A 20532-nucleotide genomic window follows, 5' to 3' on the forward strand; every position below is an offset into this window, starting at 1 on the left:
TGGAGCCCTCTGGGGACATCTTGGGGTGGGGTCTCAGTGCAGTCCCTGCGTGGGGACGCCGGGTGCCACTGTGCCACCCCAAAGCCAGGGCTGCCCCTCGCTCAGCCCCGACGGGTGGATTTCCACACGTGGCAGCCGCTCATTCCGTGGGGTGCGTTTTTTTCCTGGCAGGGCAGCCCAGGGGAGGTGGGATCGCTGCTTCTGCGTGTGCCAAAGGGATGGTGCTGGGAAAGGGGGGGCGTGGGGGGCTGACCTGATTTCCCGCACAGTGCAGCCTCCATATAAATAATGCAGCGGTCGCTCGTGGCTGCAGAGGATGGGAAGAGCCTCCACGGGGGCAGCTGGCCCCGAGACGGAGCTGGGACACGCAGCACTGAACACTTACAGCCCTGAGTGCACACGGATTGCACGCTTGCAGCCTCACACACCGCCTTGCACACCTGTGCACATCCAGCACTGCATACATACAGGATTGCACACTCAGCCTTGCACACAGCCTTGTGCACCTGCAGCCTTGTGTGCATCCAGCAGTGCATGCTTGCAGCCTTGCACACACGGCATTGCACACACACAGGATTGTGTGCTCTCAGCCTGGCACACTCACAGCATTGCATCCATCCAGGTTTCCATGCTCTCAGCCTTGCACACTCACAGCCCACAGCCCTGCAGCCCCCTGTGCTCGCAGCATTGCCATTCTTCCTGCTTGCACACTGCACACTTGTGCTCCAGTGTTGCACACACACAGCCACGGCCGCTCTGTGCCACCACTCTGCTGGCACTGGTGCAATGGGAACTTCCAGTGCTTTCAAAGGAAATTTCATTCCCATCTCTTTCTTTTTTTTTTTTTTTTTTCCCTTTTTAGCAAAATTAAATTCATCAAAGTCTAGACGGCTTCTGGGAGGATGTGGGTTGGGTTGAGATGACTTTGCCCAAGGAAAAAAAACTTATCAAGCAGCGCTTCCCAGGCCCAGCCACAACTCCTCCTCCTCCTCACCCCCAGCTCTGCAGTCCTGGGCTGAGCCCTGGACCGCCCGGGGTGGGCACGCGGGGGTCCCCGGGGCTGCAGGGACAGAGCTCGTGGTGTTTGGGGCAAACCTAGGGAGGACATTACGTTTCCTTGGGCTTTGCTTTTGAGCAGTTTCCCACGGCGCTTCAGTGGGTGGTGGGGGACACTGTCACGGTGTCCCCACGGTGTCCCCGGGCTGCCTGCCCTGCGGGACCCACTTGTCATTCTGCCCTCGTCCTGCGCGGTGGCGAAGCAGCGGCCGGTCCTGCAGCCACGCGTTACGCATCATGCATTATGCATGGTGCGCGCAGCCCCGCGCTGCGTCCCCTGCTGCTGGCACGAGGGATGCTTTTGCACTGAGGGAGTGCGCGTGCAAGCGATGGGCATTTGCACAAGGGAGCTGCGTTTGCACGGGGGGGAATTGCTGTTACACGAGGGAGCTGCGTTTGCCCCCAGGAGGATGTGCACATGGGGACGTCTGGGGACACGGGGACCTCGCGTGCTGCTCCGCCAGCAGCTGCTGTTCCCCGCTCTGTCCCCAGTGCTCATCCACCGCTGACACAGCATTGTGTGGCACAGAGCTGCCACCGCAGCCACGCGGTCCCCTTTGTTTTTTGTAGGGTTAAATTCAAGGGGGAGCGGGACAGGGGCACAGCACCCAAAGCCACCCGTATCCCCGCTGAGACCTGGCGAGCTCAGTGCATCTCAGCTGGGCCTTGCTGGGGTTTCGTGGGGAAGGGGCCGAGGGAGCTGGGAAGGGAGAGCTGAGAGCCCTGTGAGGGGCTGCAGGGGTGTCTGGTGGGGTGCAGGACCTCAGGACCACATAGTGGATCCATGTGGGGATGCGGGGTGCCACGGGCTGGCACAGGACGCGTGCAGGACCATATAATGGGTGCCAGGATGTTATGTTTTGCTGCAGCACATTTGGGACCCCCACTCCGCCCACCCCATGGAGGTTCCCGGGCGAGACCCCCTCTGCCCCATCTACCTGGAGGCTCTGCCCCACGTTTCCCCACCTCAGATGTATTTTGCTCCGAAACGCATCTGGAATGGGATTTGGGAACGGCTCCTGCAGGTCACGGCCGTCGCCGTGCCCGCGGTTAATCGCGGCAGCCAGCAGGGATAACCTTGTCCCGGCACGGCGCAGCCATCCCTCTTCTTCCATCAAGCGTTCATTTAAGAAACATTTCACTAAATACACGGCTGACACCGACGGCCCGGGGAGATTGATGCCTCCGGCGCCTCGCAGGGCTCGGTGCCAGCGGGTGACTTTAAAAGGACACGACGGCCACCGCGCACCACTCACATCCCCTCCCTGCGCTCTGCACGAAGGGCACTGCGGGGCCCGGCAGCCCCGTGCTGCCCTCAGGGAGGGGTCCGTGGGGCGGTCCCTGGGGAGCGGAGGTGTCCCTGCGGGCTTTGCCATCCCCTCACCAGCCCTACCAGCTTTCCCCATCCAGCCCACAGCCTTTGGGCTTTCATGTCCCATCTCTGTCTCCATGAGATAGTTGTATCCTGTCTCCCTCTGCATTCCCATCCCATCCCCATCCCCATCTCCGTTTCATCCCCATTTTTTCTCATACTCTTTTCAATCCAAAACCCTTCCTACCCCATCCCCATCTTCATTTCCACCCCATCTCTATCCCATCTCTATCCCACGTCTGTTCCTATCCCCATCCCATCCCAGTTTCAATCCCATCCCCATCCTCATTTACATTCCATCTCTATCCCATCCCTATCCTATGCCCACCCCATTCCAATCCCAATCCCATCCCAATTCCAATTTCATCCCCATCCCATTTTATTCCAGTTCCAGTCCCATCCCCATACCATCCCAATCCCCAATCCCCATCTTATCCCATCCCATCCCATCCCATCCCATCCCATCCCATCCCATCCCATCCCATCCCATCCCATCCCATCCCATCCCATCCCATCCCATCCCATCCCATCCTGTGCCACCCCATCCTGTGCCATCCCTGCCAGATTCCCCCTCTCCCCGGAGGCACATTTGTGAATCCCATCAGGGACACGAGGCAGAGCTGAGCCTTGTGAACAGACAGACAAATTAAGTTGGCGAGATAAGATAAGGGCAAGGAGAACACAGAGCGCGTGAGCTTGTGCTGGGCAGCGGGGGATTAGAGGGCATTTCCAGCCACGCCAGGGGACCGTGGGGGTGAGAGTGAGAGGGACGGCTCATTAATAAATGAGGAAGGGAAGATGAAGTTACAGATATCTCTGGAACGTCTCGGGGTCTGTATGTTTTCCTTTCTTTTAATTTTCTCACCCCAACTGTGGCCAAGAGGGAGACAGGAGGAGCGGGGTCCTGGCCAGCACCCACGCCATGGGGCTTCCCCAGGGCTGTGCCACCAACCACCCCAAACCAATGGAAAGCCATCGGCCTCGACGTGCAATTAAATTGCTGCTAATTGCTCATCCCATACGCTGCTCCCTCTGCACTGAGGGGCAGTATGGGGTCGGGGAGGATCAGCCCCAGAACAGCAGGAAAAAAGCCTGGAGATTTTCAGTGTTATTTCTTCCGGATTTGGGTGGTGAGAAATTAATGAGTTTCCACCCCTGGGCCTCCAGTAGGCGAGCGCAGAATTAATTGGGAGGGCGACTTCATTAATATTGAAGAGTGAATTGATCCACCAGGAAGGAGGAGGAGATTTTCAATTAGGCTGCTTTCCCTTTTTTTTTTTTTTTTTCTTCTTCATTATTTTTTGGCTCCTTTCTCCCATAAAGGCTCTTTGGGGAGGGGTGGAGGTGGTGGGGGTCGGGCCCTGCGCACCTCCCTCACTTCACCTGGTGGCAGCATTCAGGTTCTGGCACTACTTTTGTTTAATGAGGATACACTCAAGACCCCCAAAAGGGTTCGAAGAAGTGGACTTTTCACAGCTTTTATGCAATTTGGCCGTTGGGAAGGCTGAAAAAACCCCAAATTAACTTCATTCCCCATAGGGCCGTGCTGAGCTCAACCTCATAGGAGACACCAGAGAATCCCCCAGCAGCTGTGTGTGCTCAGGGCTGCGCAGGGCTGCGGGGTTCCCTCAACCCCCCCAACTCCCCTGGCTCAAACACAGTGGAGTGGGGACCCCGAGCAGCTGAGCTGTGCAGGAGAGGAGGAGGAGGAGGGGGAGGAAGGCAATGCTGAGCATTCCAACGTGCAGATGAATTCAGGAGGTGCGGAGGGATGCAGGGCAGTGCTGGGATTCATTGTACCCTTTTTTGCCCGGGCTGTGGGGAAAAGGCTGATCTGGGAGTCTTAAAAAGCAATGGGATTTCCTGCGGCCCTCTCCCAGGACTGAGATGCAGAAAATGACCCAAAATTGCATGGCCCATAGTGAGGGCCAGGGGTTGTGTGAGTGGGTCAGACCCCCACTCAGCCCCACAGTGTTGTGCTTTGTGTCAGCTTTGAGAGCCCTCCTGGCTGTGCCTCTGTTTCTCCACCACTTTCAGACATTCTTAGGCTTCGGATGCCACTGTCCCCAATTCCTGCTTTCCCACCCTGTTATGGCTCCAGTGCTCTTTCCCCTTCCACGAGGTCTTGGCATCATACCATCTCCATGCCCATCTCATCCTCACCCCCTCCCCATCCCCATCTTGTCCCCATCCTCATTTCATCCCATCCCCATCCCAATCCCATTCCCTCTCCATCCCCATCCCCATCCTCATCCCCACCCCATTCCATTCTCATCCCCATCCCACCCCCACCCCCATCCGTCTCCGTTTCATCCCCATTCCGTCCTCGTACTCCCTTCATCCCATCCCCATCCCACCCCACTGCTCCCATCCCATTCCCACCCCCATCCCCTCGCCATCCCATCCCCATCCCACCACCCCTCCCATCCCGGGGGCGCGGCCGGGGGCGGGCAGGTTGTTGGGGGCGGGCAGCGGGAGCGCAGCGCAGCGCGGAGCATCGCCTCCTGCCCGCGAAACTTAGCGGGGAGGAAGAAGAGGAGGAAGAAGAAGAGGAGGAGGAGGAAGGCCCCGCCATGCCGGGCCCCGCGGGGCAGCACCCCTGGGCGCGGGGGGGCGGCGGGGCCCCGGGCGGGCGCTGAGCGGTGCCTGGATGCTGTCGTGTGCCCGCTCCCGGCCCCGGCCCCGGCCCCACCGAACCCCGAGGCCGCGGGGACGGGCTGCTGGCCCCATAGAGCCGGGGGGGGCTGCGGCCCCGTCCCGCGGAAAGCGAAGATTTAGGTGGGAAACTTTGGGATTTCGGCAAAGCTCCGAAGATGCCTTTCCACCCGGTGACCGCCGCGTTGATGTACCGGGGCATCTACAGCGTGCCCCCGCTGCTGGCCGAGCAGCACCCGGTGGACATCCCCGAGGACGAACTGGAGGGTGAGGACCGCCGGGGGCGGGGGATGGGGGGGGCACCGCATGTTGTAGGGGGGGGGTGACCCACGCGCGGCTCCGGCACTGCTGCCCCCTTCTTTCCCCCCCCCCCTCAGCCTCTCCCGGGCCTGGTCCCCCCCCGCGGTGCCGCGATACGGCAGTGGTGTCTGTCACCTGTTTGCCCTCCCCCCCCTCCATAGATACACACTTCATGGGGTCACGGCTGTGGGGCGAGGGGATCCCACGCGTGGGGCCGGGCTGCCCCTGCAATGGCTGTATTTCCCCCCCCAAAAAAAGTTGGGTGGTGGGATGGGGGGTGGCCGTGGGCTCAGTGTCAGGGGCTGCGGGGTCACCACCAGAACGGAGGGGGAAACTGAGGCACAGTGCAGGGACCCCCACATCCGATGGGGCAGAGATGGGGCTCACACCGTGCACGTGTGTGTGTGTGTGTGTGTGTGTGTGTGTGTGCACGGCAGCATCGCTGCAGTGTGTGTGCACACGCACAGCGTCAGAGCGCGACGGGTCCATGTGCACAGCCCTGCTGCAGGGCCAGCGTGTGCGTGTGCAAAGCCGAGCGTCCCTGCGAGGCGTTGGTGCATGCACGAGCACAGTGTCACTGTGTGCACACGAGCACACCGCTGTCAGGTGCCGTTGCACGTGTGCGCGCACACACAGGTACAGCACCAGCTGGTGCATGCATCGCTGTGCACGCGCAAGTGCTGCACGCTCAAGCAGAGCGTGGCTGTGTGGTGTTTGTGTGTGTGAGTGTGCACGGCCTCACTGCAGTGTGCCCCACCACCCCGGTCCTGGTGGAGCCCCAAGGTGACCCCACAGGGCCACGGAGGGGGGGAACCGCCCGCTGCCACCCCGCTGCCCGCCAGCCCCAACCCACCGAGCCCACCCAGCACTGCTGCAGCCCCGGGATGGCGTGGGTTGGAAATGGGATGAGCTGGGGAGAACACACCCAGGAGGAGTTGGTGTTCATCAGTGCCTTTGGGTTTTCAGGCAATCCGAGCTTGGCTTTGGGGCAGGCACCCACCGAGGTGCCCCCACCCACCCGCAGAGCCCAGGGGCACATTTTGGGGCAGAAACTCCCAAATCCTTCTGCTGCCTCCTTCCCCTCCCGCCCCATCGCGGGGCGCTGCAGCCTGGGGACACTTAGGGCTCCGTCCCCGCTGTGCCTCAGTTTCCCCACCGCTGCGGGGTCGGGAGGTGGTCAGACTCAGCCCCGTTCCCCCCGCAGAGATCCGCGAGGCCTTCAAGGTGTTCGACCGGGACGGCAATGGCTTCATCTCCAAGCAGGAGCTGGGCACGGCCATGCGCTCGCTGGGCTACATGCCCAACGAGGTGGAGCTCGAGGTCATCATCCAACGCCTCGACATGGACGGTAGGGACCACTGCGGGGGGGGATGGGGCCCCAGAGCCACCCCACAACTGAGCGGGGCCGTGGTGCAAAGGCAGAGCCTCCCCTGGCAGGATGGGAACTGTGTTCTTCCCAATCTACAAACCCCATGGGAATGGGGTGTGAGGGCTGGATCCCACACCCACCCCTGGATCCCACACCCACCCCTGGATCCCACACTCACCCCTGGATCCTGCACCCCATGCTCACCCCCACGCCCCGGCCATGCCCCATCCCACAGCATCCTGTCCCTGTCACTCCCGCGCTCGTCGGGACCTTAAGGAGCATGTTAATTTATAGGATTTCATTCTTATTTTTTTTCCCCCATTTAAAAGCCTTTCAGGCGAGGCTGCCAAGCCGCGGCTCCCTTCATTACTCATCATTAGTGCCGCCGTGACAGCGGAGCTCAGCACCCGCCCCAGCTGCAGGATCTAGCCCACGGCCGCACCGCAGTGGGGTCCCAAAGGGGTCGGGGTGACTGGGGGGGTCCCAGTGGTGGTGGGGATCCCCCTGGCTTTGGGGTCCCCAGCTGTGGTTGCAGTCCCCAGCTGAGGGAGGGTGCTGGGCAGCATAGGGCTCCCAGTGGTGTTGGGGTTCCCTCTGGCTTTAGGGGTCCTCAGCTGGTGTTGGGGTCTGCAGATGGATCTGGGGTCCCTGTCTGGCACTGTTGTCCCCCAGGCAGCATAGGGCCCCGAGTGGTGACATCCTTGAGCCCAAATCACCCCAGCATGGAGATGGGTGAGTCCTGGGCAGGATGGAGGGGTGCCGAGGAGTCCCCCCAGGTGTTGTCCAGGAGCAGGACCACCCCCAACAACACATGAGTGGGGTCCCACAGAAACCCTGGAGCTGGGCCCCAAGGCTGTGGGGTACGGTGCCACCACGCATCACCCCAATTCAGTGACGTGGGGGCCCCCTTCTCAGTGCCCTTTTGAGCACCATCCAGGGGATGATGCACTCGGGCCTCGCAGTGTGGTGATGGGGTGCTGGCTGCCACTGTGCCCCACAGGTGATGGACAGGTGGACTTTGAGGAGTTTGTGACACTGCTGGGGCCCAAACTGTCCACCTCGGGCATCCCCGAGAAGTTCCACGGCACCGACTTCGACACCGTCTTCTGGAAGGTAAGGGACGGGGGGAGCGGGGCTGTGTTGGGATCAGAGGGTGGAGGTTTGGGGTGGGTGAGGGCCGGGACTGAGCCTGGGGACAGGGCTGAGGTTTGGGGCAGGGACAGGACTGGGATTGGGGTTAGGAGTGGAGTTGTAGTGTGAGGGTTGGGGCTGGGGTTGGAGATAAGGTTGGGATTGGGGTCAGGGTAGGGATCAGCGTCAGGGATGGTTCAAGATTAGTGCTGGGCTTTGGTTGGGGTTAGGGTGAGGGTCTGAGGTTTAGGGTGAGGGCGGGGCTCAGCATCGGGCTCGGGCTCCAGGTTAAGGTTGCTCGGTGTCAGGGTGAGGCTCAGGCTGTGCGTTAGGGCCAGGTGTGGGGTCAGGAGCCAAAACACAGCATGGCCCAGCACCCTAGGGTGTCCCAGCCCCACCACGCCAAGGCCTGGGAGGGTTTGGGGGGCAGCCCCCAGCGGGGTCCCCCCACGGGGTCCCCCGGGTGCCCGCACCGTGTGCCGCCCCGCAGTGCGACATGCAGAAGCTGACGGTGGATGAGCTGAAGCGACTGCTGTACGACACCTTCTGCGAGCACCTCTCCATGAAGGACATCGAGAACATCATCATGACGGAGGAGGAGAGCCACATGGGCACGGCCGAGGAGTGCCCCGTCGAAGTGGAGAGTGAGTGGGGCGCGGGGGCTGTGGGGGGGTCGCGGTGTGGGGGGGATGGGGACGTGGGGTGACCGGGGCTGTCCCCGCAGCCTGCTCCAGCCAGCAGATCCGGCAGACGTGCGTGCGGAAGAGCCTCATCTGCGCCTTCGCCATCGCCTTCATCATCAGCGTCATGCTCATCGCGGCCAACCAGGTGCTGCGCAGCGGCATGAAGTAGTGCGGGTGTGGGGTGTCCGTGTGCCACGGGATCCGTGCGGGACGCCCACGTCCTGCCAGCAGACCCACGAGGAAACAACCCGGGGATGGAGAGAAGAGGAGAGCGGGAGCTCACAGGGTCTGCGGGACACAGTGACTTTGAGAGACACGCACACAAAAGTAACCCTCGCCAGCAAATACTCAGTGCATGCAACGTGCATGGAGCCCGTCCGCTGCCCCATCCCTGCGAGCCGGGGCGACCCGGCGGATGCACCACTGTAGCCTCTATAGCTCGATATTTATGATAAAAACAGAACAAAACACACACACACACACAAAACACAAACCCAAACCATCTCGTAAGCAATACACCCGCGCGTGACATGTTTTTCTCTTCGGAGATCTGGGAGTGTTTGCATGGACGTCGCTGCCAAGGGCTGGATGTCACCCCCTGCCCCCGCCCCGCGCCGTGCCTCAGTTTCCCCCCCCCGCCAGTCGGGGCTGGCACTGCCGACCTCTGCTTGAAGCACTTTGCAAGGACCCGCCGGGAAGAGCCGCGCATCCCGGGGGCCCCCCGCCCCCCGCCCCCTCCCAGCCTGTATGTAGCACCCCGGCACCGGACTGGTTCGGATGCGGGTCTGTTTCTCATTCTTTGGGTTTGGTTTGATTTCCTTTATTGGTTGTTTTCTGGTTTTTTGTTTCCTCCTTCCTTGGTCGGTTGGTATCGATCTGAAATAAATCTGGGATTTCTGAAGTGCTCGGGGCTGCTCAGGGCTCGTGGTGCTGTGGGATGGGGCAGGGGGAGCGGGTGCTGCCCGTGCCCTGGCTGTGCCCTGATGCTTTCAGCTTTAGGCGTTGATCTGTGTGCCAAACAACCCCCCCCCATCCCCAAATGCCATCCCAGGAACGGACCTACGGGTGCACTTGCAGAGAGCTCCCTGGAAATCATTGCTACGTGTGCTCCTGGGGGGGGTCCCGCACCCCCCTGATGGACGGCCCTCCCCGAGCCCCCGAGCGATGCATTTTTAATGGCAAAGAGATTAAAAGAATAAATAAAAACACGGGGAGCTCTCCGTGCCACAGCTGCTTCCCACACTGCCAGCACTGGAGGTGGCCGTCCCTGGGGGGGGGGGACTCTCCAAGCAGGACAACCCCACTTCATGGGGTCACAAGGACTCCCCACTGCCCACCGGATCCCTTAGAGCCACAGCCTGGGTACAAAACCCACTGCACATGGGACATTGGGGGCAGAAAAAGATGTGGAGCACAGGGTTCAGCTCAGCTCAGAGCACGGGAGAGGGGGGGGGGCTGCAGCACGGGAACAGCCACCTTCAGTGGGGAGGGGGCGACCTGGGGTGGGCTCTTTCGCTTCACACTCTTAATTTTCTGATCCCATGTCATTTATCACACAAATTGAACCCAGCGTCCAAATGAGAAATGAAAATGGGAAGCGCTCCACGGCGCTGAAATCATCACGGCTGCCTCGAGGAGTGGGGGAGGCTCAGCACCCGTAATGAAATTTCATCCATCTCCACACGGAAACTTTGGCTTTTTTATGAACCGGCACTTTCGGAGGGAACCACGTGGGCTCTGGGATGCACAGATACCCACGTACGGAGCGAGTCCCTTCCAGAGGCAGTGAATAAACATAAGGAAGCCGAGAAGAAAAAACGTAACAACGATACAGGACGATTTAATTTGCTCGAAAATACAATAACATAAAAGAAAAATTAGATAAAAGGGATAATGCCGTCCCCCAAGCTCAGCTTCTCAAAGCTGCTCAATTAATTTTAATGGGCTCGGAGCGGGTGCCTTTCTCGAGGCAGTTTGGAGATCTCGGCTCAGATTCGGTGCTGGGCTGCGGTGCTGCAGCCGGGGATGCCTCATTGCGGCGGCCGCTAATTGAATTAAGGCTGACGAGGAAGACATCGTACGCTGACAGCGCTCTGAAGGCGGCGGGAGAAGGGATGGCCGTGGGGCTGTGGGGAGAGCAGGACCCTGCGTGGGGGCTGCTGCAGGCACACAGCGGAGGGAGAAGGACTGGCAGCAGAACTGCCTGGGTTTGGGTGCTGAGGAGCATTTTGGGGCAGCAAGAGTTAGCTCTGCTTCTCTCCTGCAAGCAGAGTGGAATGGCCACAGCCTCATCCCCATCCCCATCTCCAACCCATCCCACTCCCCATTTCCATCCTTATTCCCTCCCCCTCCCATCCCTATCCTCATCCTCATCCCAATACCCATCCCCATCCCATCCCAATCCCCTCATCCCGTCTCATCCTATCCCCATCCCATCCTATCCTCATCCTTTCCCCATCCCCTCTCCATCTCCATCCCATCCCAGCCCATCCCCATCCATCCCACCCTATCCCCATCCCCATCCCCATCCCCATCCCCATCCCCATCCCCTCTCCCTCCAAGAGCTGCCAGAGGACACCGGGCAGAGCGCAGCGGGGCTGCACCTTGGCAGCAGCCCAGGAGTGGCTCATTTCCCTAAAAGCCTCCAATAAATTACTCCTGCTCCGTAAGAGGCACTTTGGCTCACACCACCGCTGCAGCCGCCCCACCAGCCCGGCACAGCTGGGGACGCGCAGAGCAGGGGGACATCAAGTGGGAGCTCCTACATCGGGGTGCACCTGGTCAGCGGTGGCGGTGCAGAGGTGCCACGTGCCCTTGGCTTTGGGAGCAGGGTGCCAACTGTGGGAGCTGAGGAAGGCACTGAGAGCCCCGTCCTGCTCAGCCCACTGTGGTTTATGGGTTACAAATGTCTGTAACGTTGAATCTGCAAATGCTCTTGGAGGTTTGCAGAGCTCCCTACCTGGGCATGGGGTGGCACGGAGCAGGGTGGGGGGCTGGCAGCACGGGCTAGGAGCTGCAAAACACTGCGAGGGGGAACTGCAGAGCATCAGAGCAGCAGGGACCAGCACACATCTGCTGCCAGCCCGAACGCCTGCAGGAGGGAAGGGAGCTCGGGCTCTGATCCGCCTGGGGGAAGGGAACCGGGCACGAGGTTCAGAGAGCCCCTCTGGGGTCACTGTCCCTCCCTTTGGCCACTGGGAGAGGCGCAGCCCCTCGGGGCAGGCAGTCCCCTTCCCCTTCTTCCCTCTGGGGGCTGCGGGTGATCCCCCAGAGGCTGAGCAGAGCAGGGCTGGCTGCTGCCGTGCTCTCCATGGATCTGGACCCAGCGCCCGCCTGCGTGGCCAAACCTGGAGTGCGCTGGCGGCCGCACGGGGCTGCTCTGCCCACCGTGGCTGGGCACCCCGCTGCCCCCACCCCGGAGGTGTTTTCCCGCAGGAGAAGCTTCGGAATCGGTTTTATTTCCCTTCTTTTCTTCTCACCTCCAGGCAGCAGGAACGGGAGCACGGGGTTTCGGGAGCTCCCCGGACTCTTTGTTAGGAGCTGCAGCACCGGAGCCCCGCAGTTTTATGCACCACATTTAAGAGAAGCGAACGTAAACCATCAGCGCTGGAGGGAACGTTAAGCAGCGATGCCTACAAACCTGCTCACAGCTTCCTCCCCCAGCCCGGGGCAGCACACGGGCAGCCCACAGGAGCAGCGTGCAGCTTCACTCCCACTCCCCCACGGGGCCCAGCGAGGCCGCCAGGAGAGAAACAACGCGAGGCTGCAGCGGGGGGGGGGGGGAGAGTTTTATTAATATAAAAGCGTGCATAAATAATCCAGTCCCGATTTCAGGCTAGGAAGAAGCCCAGCCCCAGCACGATGCCTCAGCCCCACTGCAGGCCAGGGGGCACCGGCCACCCCCCAGGTGGGGGGGCCCGTAGGGATGGGGGCAGCTCCTGCAGCGGGGGCCAGCCGGGCGGGTACTGGAAGGGCGCGGGTTTCTCGGGCAGAGCGCTGCAGAGATGGGAAGGGCAGAGCTGAGTCCCTCGGTTTGCCAGCACGGCCCTGCTCAGGGACACCGCTCGGGCCCCTCTGGCTGCCCCCAGAAGCACTGCCCTGACCCCCACCCTCCCCACACACACCCTGGCTCCTGGCACGGCTGAGCTCGGAGGACGAGCAATACCCGCAGATGTGTGCGTGGCTTCCTCCCTGGCAGCCCCAGCCCCACGGCAGCTGGGCACTCCCCAGAGGACGAGGAGCCCTCGGAAGTGGCAGCGCTGCCAAAACGCAGCTGCTCTCCCAGGAGCACCCTCATGGGGAAGAGGCTTTCTCCCCAGCTCACAGCCCAGGAAGCCGTCAACGAGAAGCACCGCTCCTTTGTCTCCAGCCAAGCAAGTGCTCGGCCGGGGCACGCTGAAACCCACGGCAAATGCACTGAGGGGTTCATGGGAAAGGGTACACAAAACTCATTTGTTGTTCAGCACCAGCCCTGACAGCGGCCCTCCCCGTCTCAGGCCGCTACCTCTGATCCTGATGATCCCTTTAATTGTTATGCCAGAGGAAATGTAATCACGCTCCTTTACATAATGCTCCAGAGGAGCAGCACCCTCCTCTCCCTGCAGGGCTGGCGTGGCCCAACGCCAGCTCCACGAGCTCAGTGCGGTGTTTTCCAGGCAACTAGCACAGGGTAAAGTCACTTGGCATAAAGCTCGACCCCCGTTCTGCATCAAGGATGGGAGCAGCACCAGCAGGCACACACCAGCCCCTTTTGGGAAGGAACACACCCCAGGTTACAGCCAGGTCCTGCAGCAGCAGACCAGCAGGACAGGGAGCAGGACAAGACACACCACAGCTAGCAGCTAACGAGCTGCCCTAATGAGAGCAGCAGAACTCATGAGCAGGGAGGACTCGATTCCTGGGGGTCTCGTAGGACACAAGTGCTGTGATGGGTTCACCTCCTGTTGGGGCATTCAGAATGGCAGCCCCACGGGGACTCTGGTGACCAGAAAGGGCCAAGGCTACGGCCTTCCCAGGGGCACAAGGGAATCTCAGGACCTCCAGCCCTTGAGCCCCGTTGTGATGGAAAGCTGCAGGTGTCTCCTCTGGAAACGAGGGGAAAAATCAGAGCTGCACAGCTCAGCGACCTACACCTACAACAGCCAGCTCCCCCTGCTCTCCAGAAAGCAATGGCACGATGAGACTTCCCAAATATGGCTCAGGCAAAGGCCTCCTTGATCACACTGCTGAGCCCAGCTGTGGGTGGAGGGCAGCGTGGCAGTTTTAGCACCACGGGGCTGATGGAGGTGATGCTCAGCAGCCCCTGAGCCACTGCCACACACTACATGCCATGGAAGCCCCCGTCCCAAACAGCAGGACAAGCATTGTGCTCCTTCTGAAAAGTTCAGGGGATGTTCAGAGGCTGCAGGGACCATGCAGGTCTGCAGAAGGTCTGGGCTGAGCAATGGTTGTCCTCTGTGGGAGCTGATCTATCCAGAGATCATGTTCTTGGGCAGGACAAACTAACAGGGCAGCACGACTGCAGGGCAAGGAGCAGCAGGCCGAGGGACAGAGAGAACAGCAAGCAGCACAACCAGACAGCCACCAGAGGGAAGATCCTGCCCAGACCAAACACTGAGAGGACAGGAGCAAACAGGAAAAAAGAACAAAGGGAGATCTGGCACGTGCCCAAACGTCATCCAATTAAGCCTGCGGCACTGTCAGGTGAGCAGGGAAGCAGCAGGGACCTGCAGGCACCCCACAGCACGCAGGAGGAGCCAATCCTGCCTCCAACTGGCAAAGGAGAAGGCAGGCACAGGCACAGACCTGCAGACAGGGCAGGCAGAGGATGGGGGAGCTGTCGGCAGACGAGACCAGCCCGCTGTCACCAGCTCCAGGCATTAATAATGCTGCCCTGCCACAGCAGCATCCTCCCAGACACGTCTGGCACTGTGTGAAGGGCACAGGAGCTCCCTGCCCGAGTCCAGCAGGGCAGCAGGACAGGCAGCAGGACCTGCCCTGTCACCTCCGCAAGAGGGAACGCACGCACACATCCCTTACGTGGACAGCTGAGACCGAATCTGCACCACATCCCCGTGTGTGCCAAGAGCCGATGTGGTGCCACGCAGCATCAGCACCACCTCCCACCCCACACACCCTCACTTTCCACACCACCCCCCCCAAGCCGTGGTACCTGTTGCTCTGAGCTGTGCTCATCCTCTTGGCTCTCTTCTCCAGCCAGTCCTCGATGGTGCCGGGTGGGATTTCTGCTCCTTCCTGCCGCAGCTCCCTCAATCTCTGCTCCCCTGCTTGAGAGACAGCTGTCAGAGCTTTGCCCTGCAGCCCTTCCCCTCCACCACGTGCACTGCTATTCAGGGAGCTTGCAGCCTACCCATGGCAGCCCCCTCTGCCCACGCTGCTCTGGCCTGGGCATGGAGCTGTGTGCCATCCCCTTCATCCAAGCCTTCATCCTCATCCCCAAACCTCCCAGGGAGGAGGGGACCCCACCATCTGCCACCTGTGGCCGTGCTCTCCCGGAGCTGCTCACACCTCAGCACCGTATGTCACACGTTGAAGGAAAATATTATACGTTTCCAGACAGGGTGTGAAATTGATATTGCCTGGGCAGAGTGAAGGATCACTTCATCCTCGTGGTGGCAACCAATTATTCATCTGCCTGCTGAATATTAATGAGGATGGCAGGAATGTGCTACACAATGAGCAGCCGGAGATGGATCATTTGTCATCCAGCCCTTTCATCTGCTGCTGCTGGGAGGAGGCGACGGTGCCACCACAAAGAGTGCCTGCTGTGGTCCCGATGTCGGGGTACACTCTGCAAGCCAGAGATAAGGGCACCGCTTGGAAACGGGGCTGTGCACATCTCCCACTGTTGTTCTTGAGGAGGAAAGTCCCAGCAGAGCCATACAGAGAGCCTGAAGGCACCGGAGGACAAGATCAGCCTGGTAACCAGGGCACTCGGCTCAGGCTCAGGACAGGAGCTGAATGCAGCTCTCACATTACAATTCCTCAGCCAAAGGCTCTCTGCTGGGAGCAGAGACCGAACTGGTGGGAGCTCACAGCCCCTGCCCCGTCCCAGGGAGCTTGCTGGTTTTGCAGGGACAGCTCCCAGCTCACGCCAGCTGAAGCCAGGCCCAGGTGAAAGCCACCCAGTCGTGCCAGAGGCCGAGCACTAGAACAACAACTTCCCCAAAAGAGCGGTGATGCAGCAGCACAGGGAGTGGTGGGGTCACTGTCCCTGGAGGGGATGTGGGGATGTGGCACTGAGGGGCGTGGGCAGGGGGCACAGTGGGCGTGGGCTGTTGATCTCGGTGCTCTTTTCCAACCTTAGTGGGGCCACGTATTCCCTGAACGTCAGCACACAGTCCAGAGTGTCAATCTGAAACAGCCACCAGCCCTTACCCCGGCTACTGGCCACGCAGCCAGCAGACTGCAGCAGGCACACGCGTGTGAAGGCCCTTCTCCCCTCAGCCCCCACCGGGCTGTTTGCCTCGAAGCTTAATTATTACAGCCTTTCTAACGATGCCAGCCTAGAACGTCACACTTCTCTTTTCTCCCTGTGCAACTTTCAGAGCAAGTTTTCTCCACCATAAAGGAGAGACAGAGAAACACCAGAGCAGATCTTGCAACGTGCCCACGTCGCTCAGGACGTCGAGGTGCAGAACCTGGATGAGGCTCCATGCAAGTGACCAGGCAGCCCCCCCAGCACAGACGTGTGTGCAGTGACACAACCATCATGGCTGGAGAAGACCCAGCTGTGCCCCTGCAAACCAGGGCTGCTCAAAGAGGCCGAGCTGTGTCAACACCACGAGCAGAAGTGACGCAGATTAGCGGGGAGCCAATAACTTCAAGCAAGAAGATGCCAATTTTACAGTGACTTTTCTTGACATGACTGTACTAAAAATGACAGCCTGGAAGTGTCTCTCTGATGAATGATGCAGCAGATGCAGCGGGTAATGCTTTGATGCAGTAACAGCTGGGAATATGCCTCCCTCCCTCCTGAAGGTGGAAACTGTTGCTTCTTTATGAGCATATTCTACCGTGTGCAGAGCTGCTGCAGCCGAACTAGGGCAGGCTCTCAGTGGGCATAAAGCAGACAGAGACGTCCCCGTGTAAGCCACACAACTAGCACAGACAGCGAGGTGAGTTCCCTGCTTTACGAGGCTGAACTTAAGAAATAAGGCAGCGTTCCCTCTGGCTGTTAATAAAGTACATCATTAGCACAGAGAACTCACTGCCACAGAACTACCAGCACCAAGAAGGCATTCAGGGACCCAAAGCCCAGGAGCCAGAAAGGCTTTGCTGTGATTCAGAATACACATCCACCCCAAATACAGCTCCACCAGGTGCTCAGAGCCCTGTCCAGCTTGGCCTTGAACACAGGTCCGTGGTGGACAGCACTTCATTTCAGGACTTCTTCACAACCTTACTCTGCTGGGGTGTTTGCTCTGGTGAAAGGAGAACAGCCTTGAGGCTCACACCGTGAGGATCAAGTCTCCCATATGCCTCGTGCACCCTGTGGTCCAACCTGCACCCACAAGGCTGCTGTAAGCTCCGTCCTAAGTCTCACCACCTGAGACACTGTTGCCTCAGTAGCCCAATGCTGACGTGTCCCCACCATGGTGGCTTAGCAGCTGCAGCTGTTTATCCTGTCCCGTTGTGGGCTCCACCTTTTGCCCACCGTGTCCTGCTGGGCTCTTTTCCTCCACCAAACCCAAAGCTGAGCTCTGTGTGACCCCCAGCCAGACCGCCTGGCTCCCCCAGGGCTCCCACGGAGCAACGGTGTGAGAGAGGCAGGCAGCATTTAACTACAGCCCAGCATGCGTGACAGCACAGCCAAGGACGAGGCACCCTGCTGTCCCCTGGTGAAGGCTAATTGTTTAATTAAACGTTTGACTTGGTAATACAAATGCAAGGCTTCCAAGCGGGCTCCCAGGAGCCACTCTCTCACCAGCCAGCTCCCACTTACGCCCGACCTGTCTGACACAAGTCAATATTCAGTAGCAAGTGCAACTGGCAAGGCAGCCTGCCCAAGCAGAGGAGCTTGCCAGCCTTCCCCCGCAGCTCTGCTCTGCTCCAGAGAGCTCTCTTCCTTGCAATAAAGAGCCTGGAAACACCACAGGTTCCTCCAAGCAGGCTGACTTGTGAAGCCAGCCTGGCACGTGAGCCCTGTGGCAGCCATGGGGAGAGGAGTGCTGCTCCACACAGCCCCATGAGATGGCTTTTATTGACTGCCAGCACTGCTCAGCTATTGATTCAGCATCGCCCTGGGGACCCGCACTGACTCAGCAGCGGGGAGGGCTGGAAGGAAAGCAGCTTTGAAGTGCTGCCTCCCCAAACCTGGAGCCCACGCACACTCCAAATCTCATATGGGACTTAGTCCAAAGGAGCACCTGAAATGAGAGGCTCAGGGAGGTGCAGCAGCCATGTGTGTAAACACCCACATGTTAAGACGACGGAGCCAGGCTGCGTGACAGCATCCAGTGAAAGGATAAGAGGCACCAGCAGCACACGGAAACACGGGAATTTCCAGGGAAAGAGAAGAAAATACATTTTTACTGTAAGGGTGGTATGGGTCTCTGACCTCGGAAATGCTCAGAACACATGAGGACATGGCCCTGAGCAGCCTGCTGCAGCTCACCCAAGGAGCAGAGCAGGGTTGGGAGTGGATGATCACCACAGGGGACCTCAAATACTCATCAACACCCCACTCACTTCTTTTCTGACTACGGGAGGAATAAACACTCCAGGGAAAACAGCTGCTGCTCCTTGTAGGGTGGGGAGGCATCGCCCTCAGAAAGAAGTTGTGCTGGAATGAAAAAGTGCTCCCGAGACTCAGAGGAGGGGGGCAGGTACTACTTGTCTCCTGCCCAAACTTCAGTTCCACTGAAAACCACATGAGCAGAGCCTGTTTCTGGACCCAGGGCCCCTTTTCTTCTCCTCGGGATAACACACCCGATCACCCAATAGCTTTTCACAAGAGTGAGATGGGAGCTACAGCTCCTGGGTGATGAGAGAGGTGGGGGGAAAACAAAACCATAAATATAAGGGGAAGTGATGTACCAGTGCCCTCTGCTGCTGACAGATTTCATTCCCTGACTGAAGAAAACCCCAAGGGCTCAGGAAGCCCACTCTGTGCTTCAGCTGCTTGCTGCTAAGTGGCAGCAGCGCTGCTCAACTCTTCAGCCTTGTGTCTGTGCCAGGAAATCAAGAGCAGGGAGCATCTGAAAAACTGCATCAATTACAATGAGCCTCCGGGCAGCCAGGAGAGGCAGGCAGGAGCAGCCACCTTCACAGGCAGCACAGGACCACATGCTCACTGCACAACACCTCGTGTGCCCCCCACCTCCCATGCTCCCTGCAGCATCTGCCCCTTTCTCAGAGACCCCCCCGGACATTCTCTTGTTCCAGGACTCACCTTGCACCTGTGCACTCAGCTTCTCCAGGTCCTGCTCTGTCATGTGGGAAAATCTGCAGTTGGACCCGAAGTCACACTGCCCTGGAAGAACAGATATAGAGTTCAGTGGGTAATGCACACACGACGTCCTCCCATGTAAAGTTGTGTGCAAACCCAGGTTCCACTGCACACAGGGCACACAGACCTCGTGCCCTTCACTCCCTCCAAGGCAGACACACACACAAGGAGGTATTTCCACTTCACCTGTTTGTAGAAACTTCCGACAAGGCTTCTTGCTCTGCTCCTCTTGCAGGATGGCAGCAGCATCTGCGGAGGTAAATGACACAACACAGGACAGGATCACATCTTCTGCACAGTAACATCCTACCAGAGCTCAGCCTGCCCAACATGAAGCCATTCCACACGATAATCCTGACCTTAAGCCAAGGGCAAACTGAGTTAACAGTCCCCACCTACACCCCAGCCTTCAGCTTTTTCCTGGCTTGCGAATATCCCCTTCTCTGCTTTCCTCTCCACGCTCTCTCCCCATGCCAGATACTGCCACAACACAGTGCCATGTGTCTCCCAGGGCTGGCACTGGGACAGCTGCACCCACCTCGGAACAAGTCGTACCAGGCTCTCTTAGCCCGGAGATGCTGCACTCCGTTGAGGTGTTTCCTCCTGTTGTGCAGGTTGTCCTGGAAGAAGCGGTCGCAGTAATCACAGAAGTACCTCTTCCCCATCTCTCCCCCAGCAGAGTGGCATCACGCAGCCTGAGAGCCGTCACACAGAGCCTCAGTGCCCGGGACGTGCTGAAGGAGCACAGATTTACAGTGCCTGCTTCCAAAGGAGAAGAACTCAAATCACTGAGGGCTGGCACACAGAGGAGGGGGTGAGACCTGACAGCGTGTACTCTCGTCCCCCGGGGCCACACACACACACGGTGCTGTGTGCTGCATATGCATGGCAGGGCAGGCTCTGCTCTGTGCTCCTCACTTCTGCCTCCCTGTGCCATGGGGGCTCTGCTAGGAGACCACGGAGGCTCTGTGAGCCCAGGAGCTGCACCAGGGCCAGGAACACAGCCTGGGGCTGCAGACAGCCAAGCGAGCTGCTACGCAAGGGTGGGAAATTCTGCATCCACCCCGACCCCAAGGAAGAGCTGGGGGTAAGCCAGCTGTAAGCCAGCTGCCCTGGGGCTGCCCAGCTGCTGGACCCCCAGGAGCCCACTGTTCTCTCCATGAGATATAACAGCACCCGATAAATGCTGAAGATGGATAGAGTGGGAGATAAACTCCAAAAGCAATTCTCCAGCTTTAGAAAGTCAAACGCGTTTAAAAAAACAGCACGGAGAGCAGCGAGAAAGAAAGGCGCTATAAATAAATGACGGTGGGAATCAGTCACTGCCTCTCTAAGGGTTCCTCAGCGCTGGCAGCGAGCGCAGCACCAGGCAGAGCCGTGCCGAGCAGGGCCGAGCCGCACGCACCCCACGAGCCCCCCCCGCCCCATTAAAGCTCCAGCACCGCGTCCCCAGAGCACCGCACCCCCGCAGGGAGCGCCAGGCGCGGAGCGCACC

At 59.6% G+C, this 20532-nt stretch overlaps 2 protein-coding genes across 2 annotated transcripts; one reads left to right on the forward strand and one right to left on the reverse strand.

Moving 5' to 3' along the window:
- Positions 1-4904: 4904 nt before the first annotated feature.
- Positions 4905-9382, forward strand: CABP7 (calcium binding protein 7). Its single transcript, XM_065738640.1, has 5 exons — positions 4905-5350; positions 6588-6731; positions 7753-7865; positions 8374-8527; positions 8608-9382. Exons 1-5 carry the CDS (start codon positions 5242-5244, stop codon positions 8733-8735), a joined length of 648 nt encoding a protein of 215 aa, XP_065594712.1. The 5' UTR covers positions 4905-5241; the 3' UTR covers positions 8736-9382.
- Positions 9383-12348: 2966 nt separating this feature from the next.
- Positions 12349-19873, reverse strand: ZMAT5 (zinc finger matrin-type 5). Its single transcript, XM_065738789.1, has 5 exons — positions 19576-19873; positions 19224-19286; positions 18981-19061; positions 14739-14850; positions 12349-12562 (listed from the first exon to the last, which is right to left on the reverse strand). Exons 1-5 carry the CDS (start codon positions 19700-19702, stop codon positions 12433-12435), a joined length of 513 nt encoding a protein of 170 aa, XP_065594861.1. The 5' UTR covers positions 19703-19873; the 3' UTR covers positions 12349-12432.
- Between the last annotated feature and the right edge of the window lie 659 nt (positions 19874-20532).

The sequence above is a fragment of the Cyrtonyx montezumae genome, unplaced genomic scaffold (genome assembly GCF_038088225.1).
Source record: "Cyrtonyx montezumae isolate F1298 unplaced genomic scaffold, pur_monq_1.0 scaffold_23, whole genome shotgun sequence".
NCBI classification, from domain to species: Eukaryota; Metazoa; Chordata; class Aves; order Galliformes; family Odontophoridae; genus Cyrtonyx; species Cyrtonyx montezumae.

Coding starts and splice junctions, on each gene's coding strand:
- CABP7 (XM_065738640.1), top strand. CDS start 5,242: ATGCCTTTCCACCCGGTGACCGCCGCGTTGATGTACCGGGGCATCTAC. Junction 6,732..7,752: donor CCAACGCCTCGACATGGACG/GTAGGGACCACT, acceptor TGTGCCCCACAG/GTGATGGACAGGTGGACTTT. Junction 7,866..8,373: donor TCGACACCGTCTTCTGGAAG/GTAAGGGACGGG, acceptor GCCGCCCCGCAG/TGCGACATGCAGAAGCTGAC.
- ZMAT5 (XM_065738789.1), bottom strand. CDS start 19,702: ATGGGGAAGAGGTACTTCTGTGATTACTGCGACCGCTTCTTCCAGGAC. Junction 19,287..19,575: donor CTGGTACGACTTGTTCCGAG/GTGGGTGCAGCT, acceptor TTACCTCCGCAG/ATGCTGCTGCCATCCTGCAA. Junction 14,851..18,980: donor GCTGAGTGCACAGGTGCAAG/GTGAGTCCTGGA, acceptor TCTCTCAAGCAG/GGGAGCAGAGATTGAGGGAG.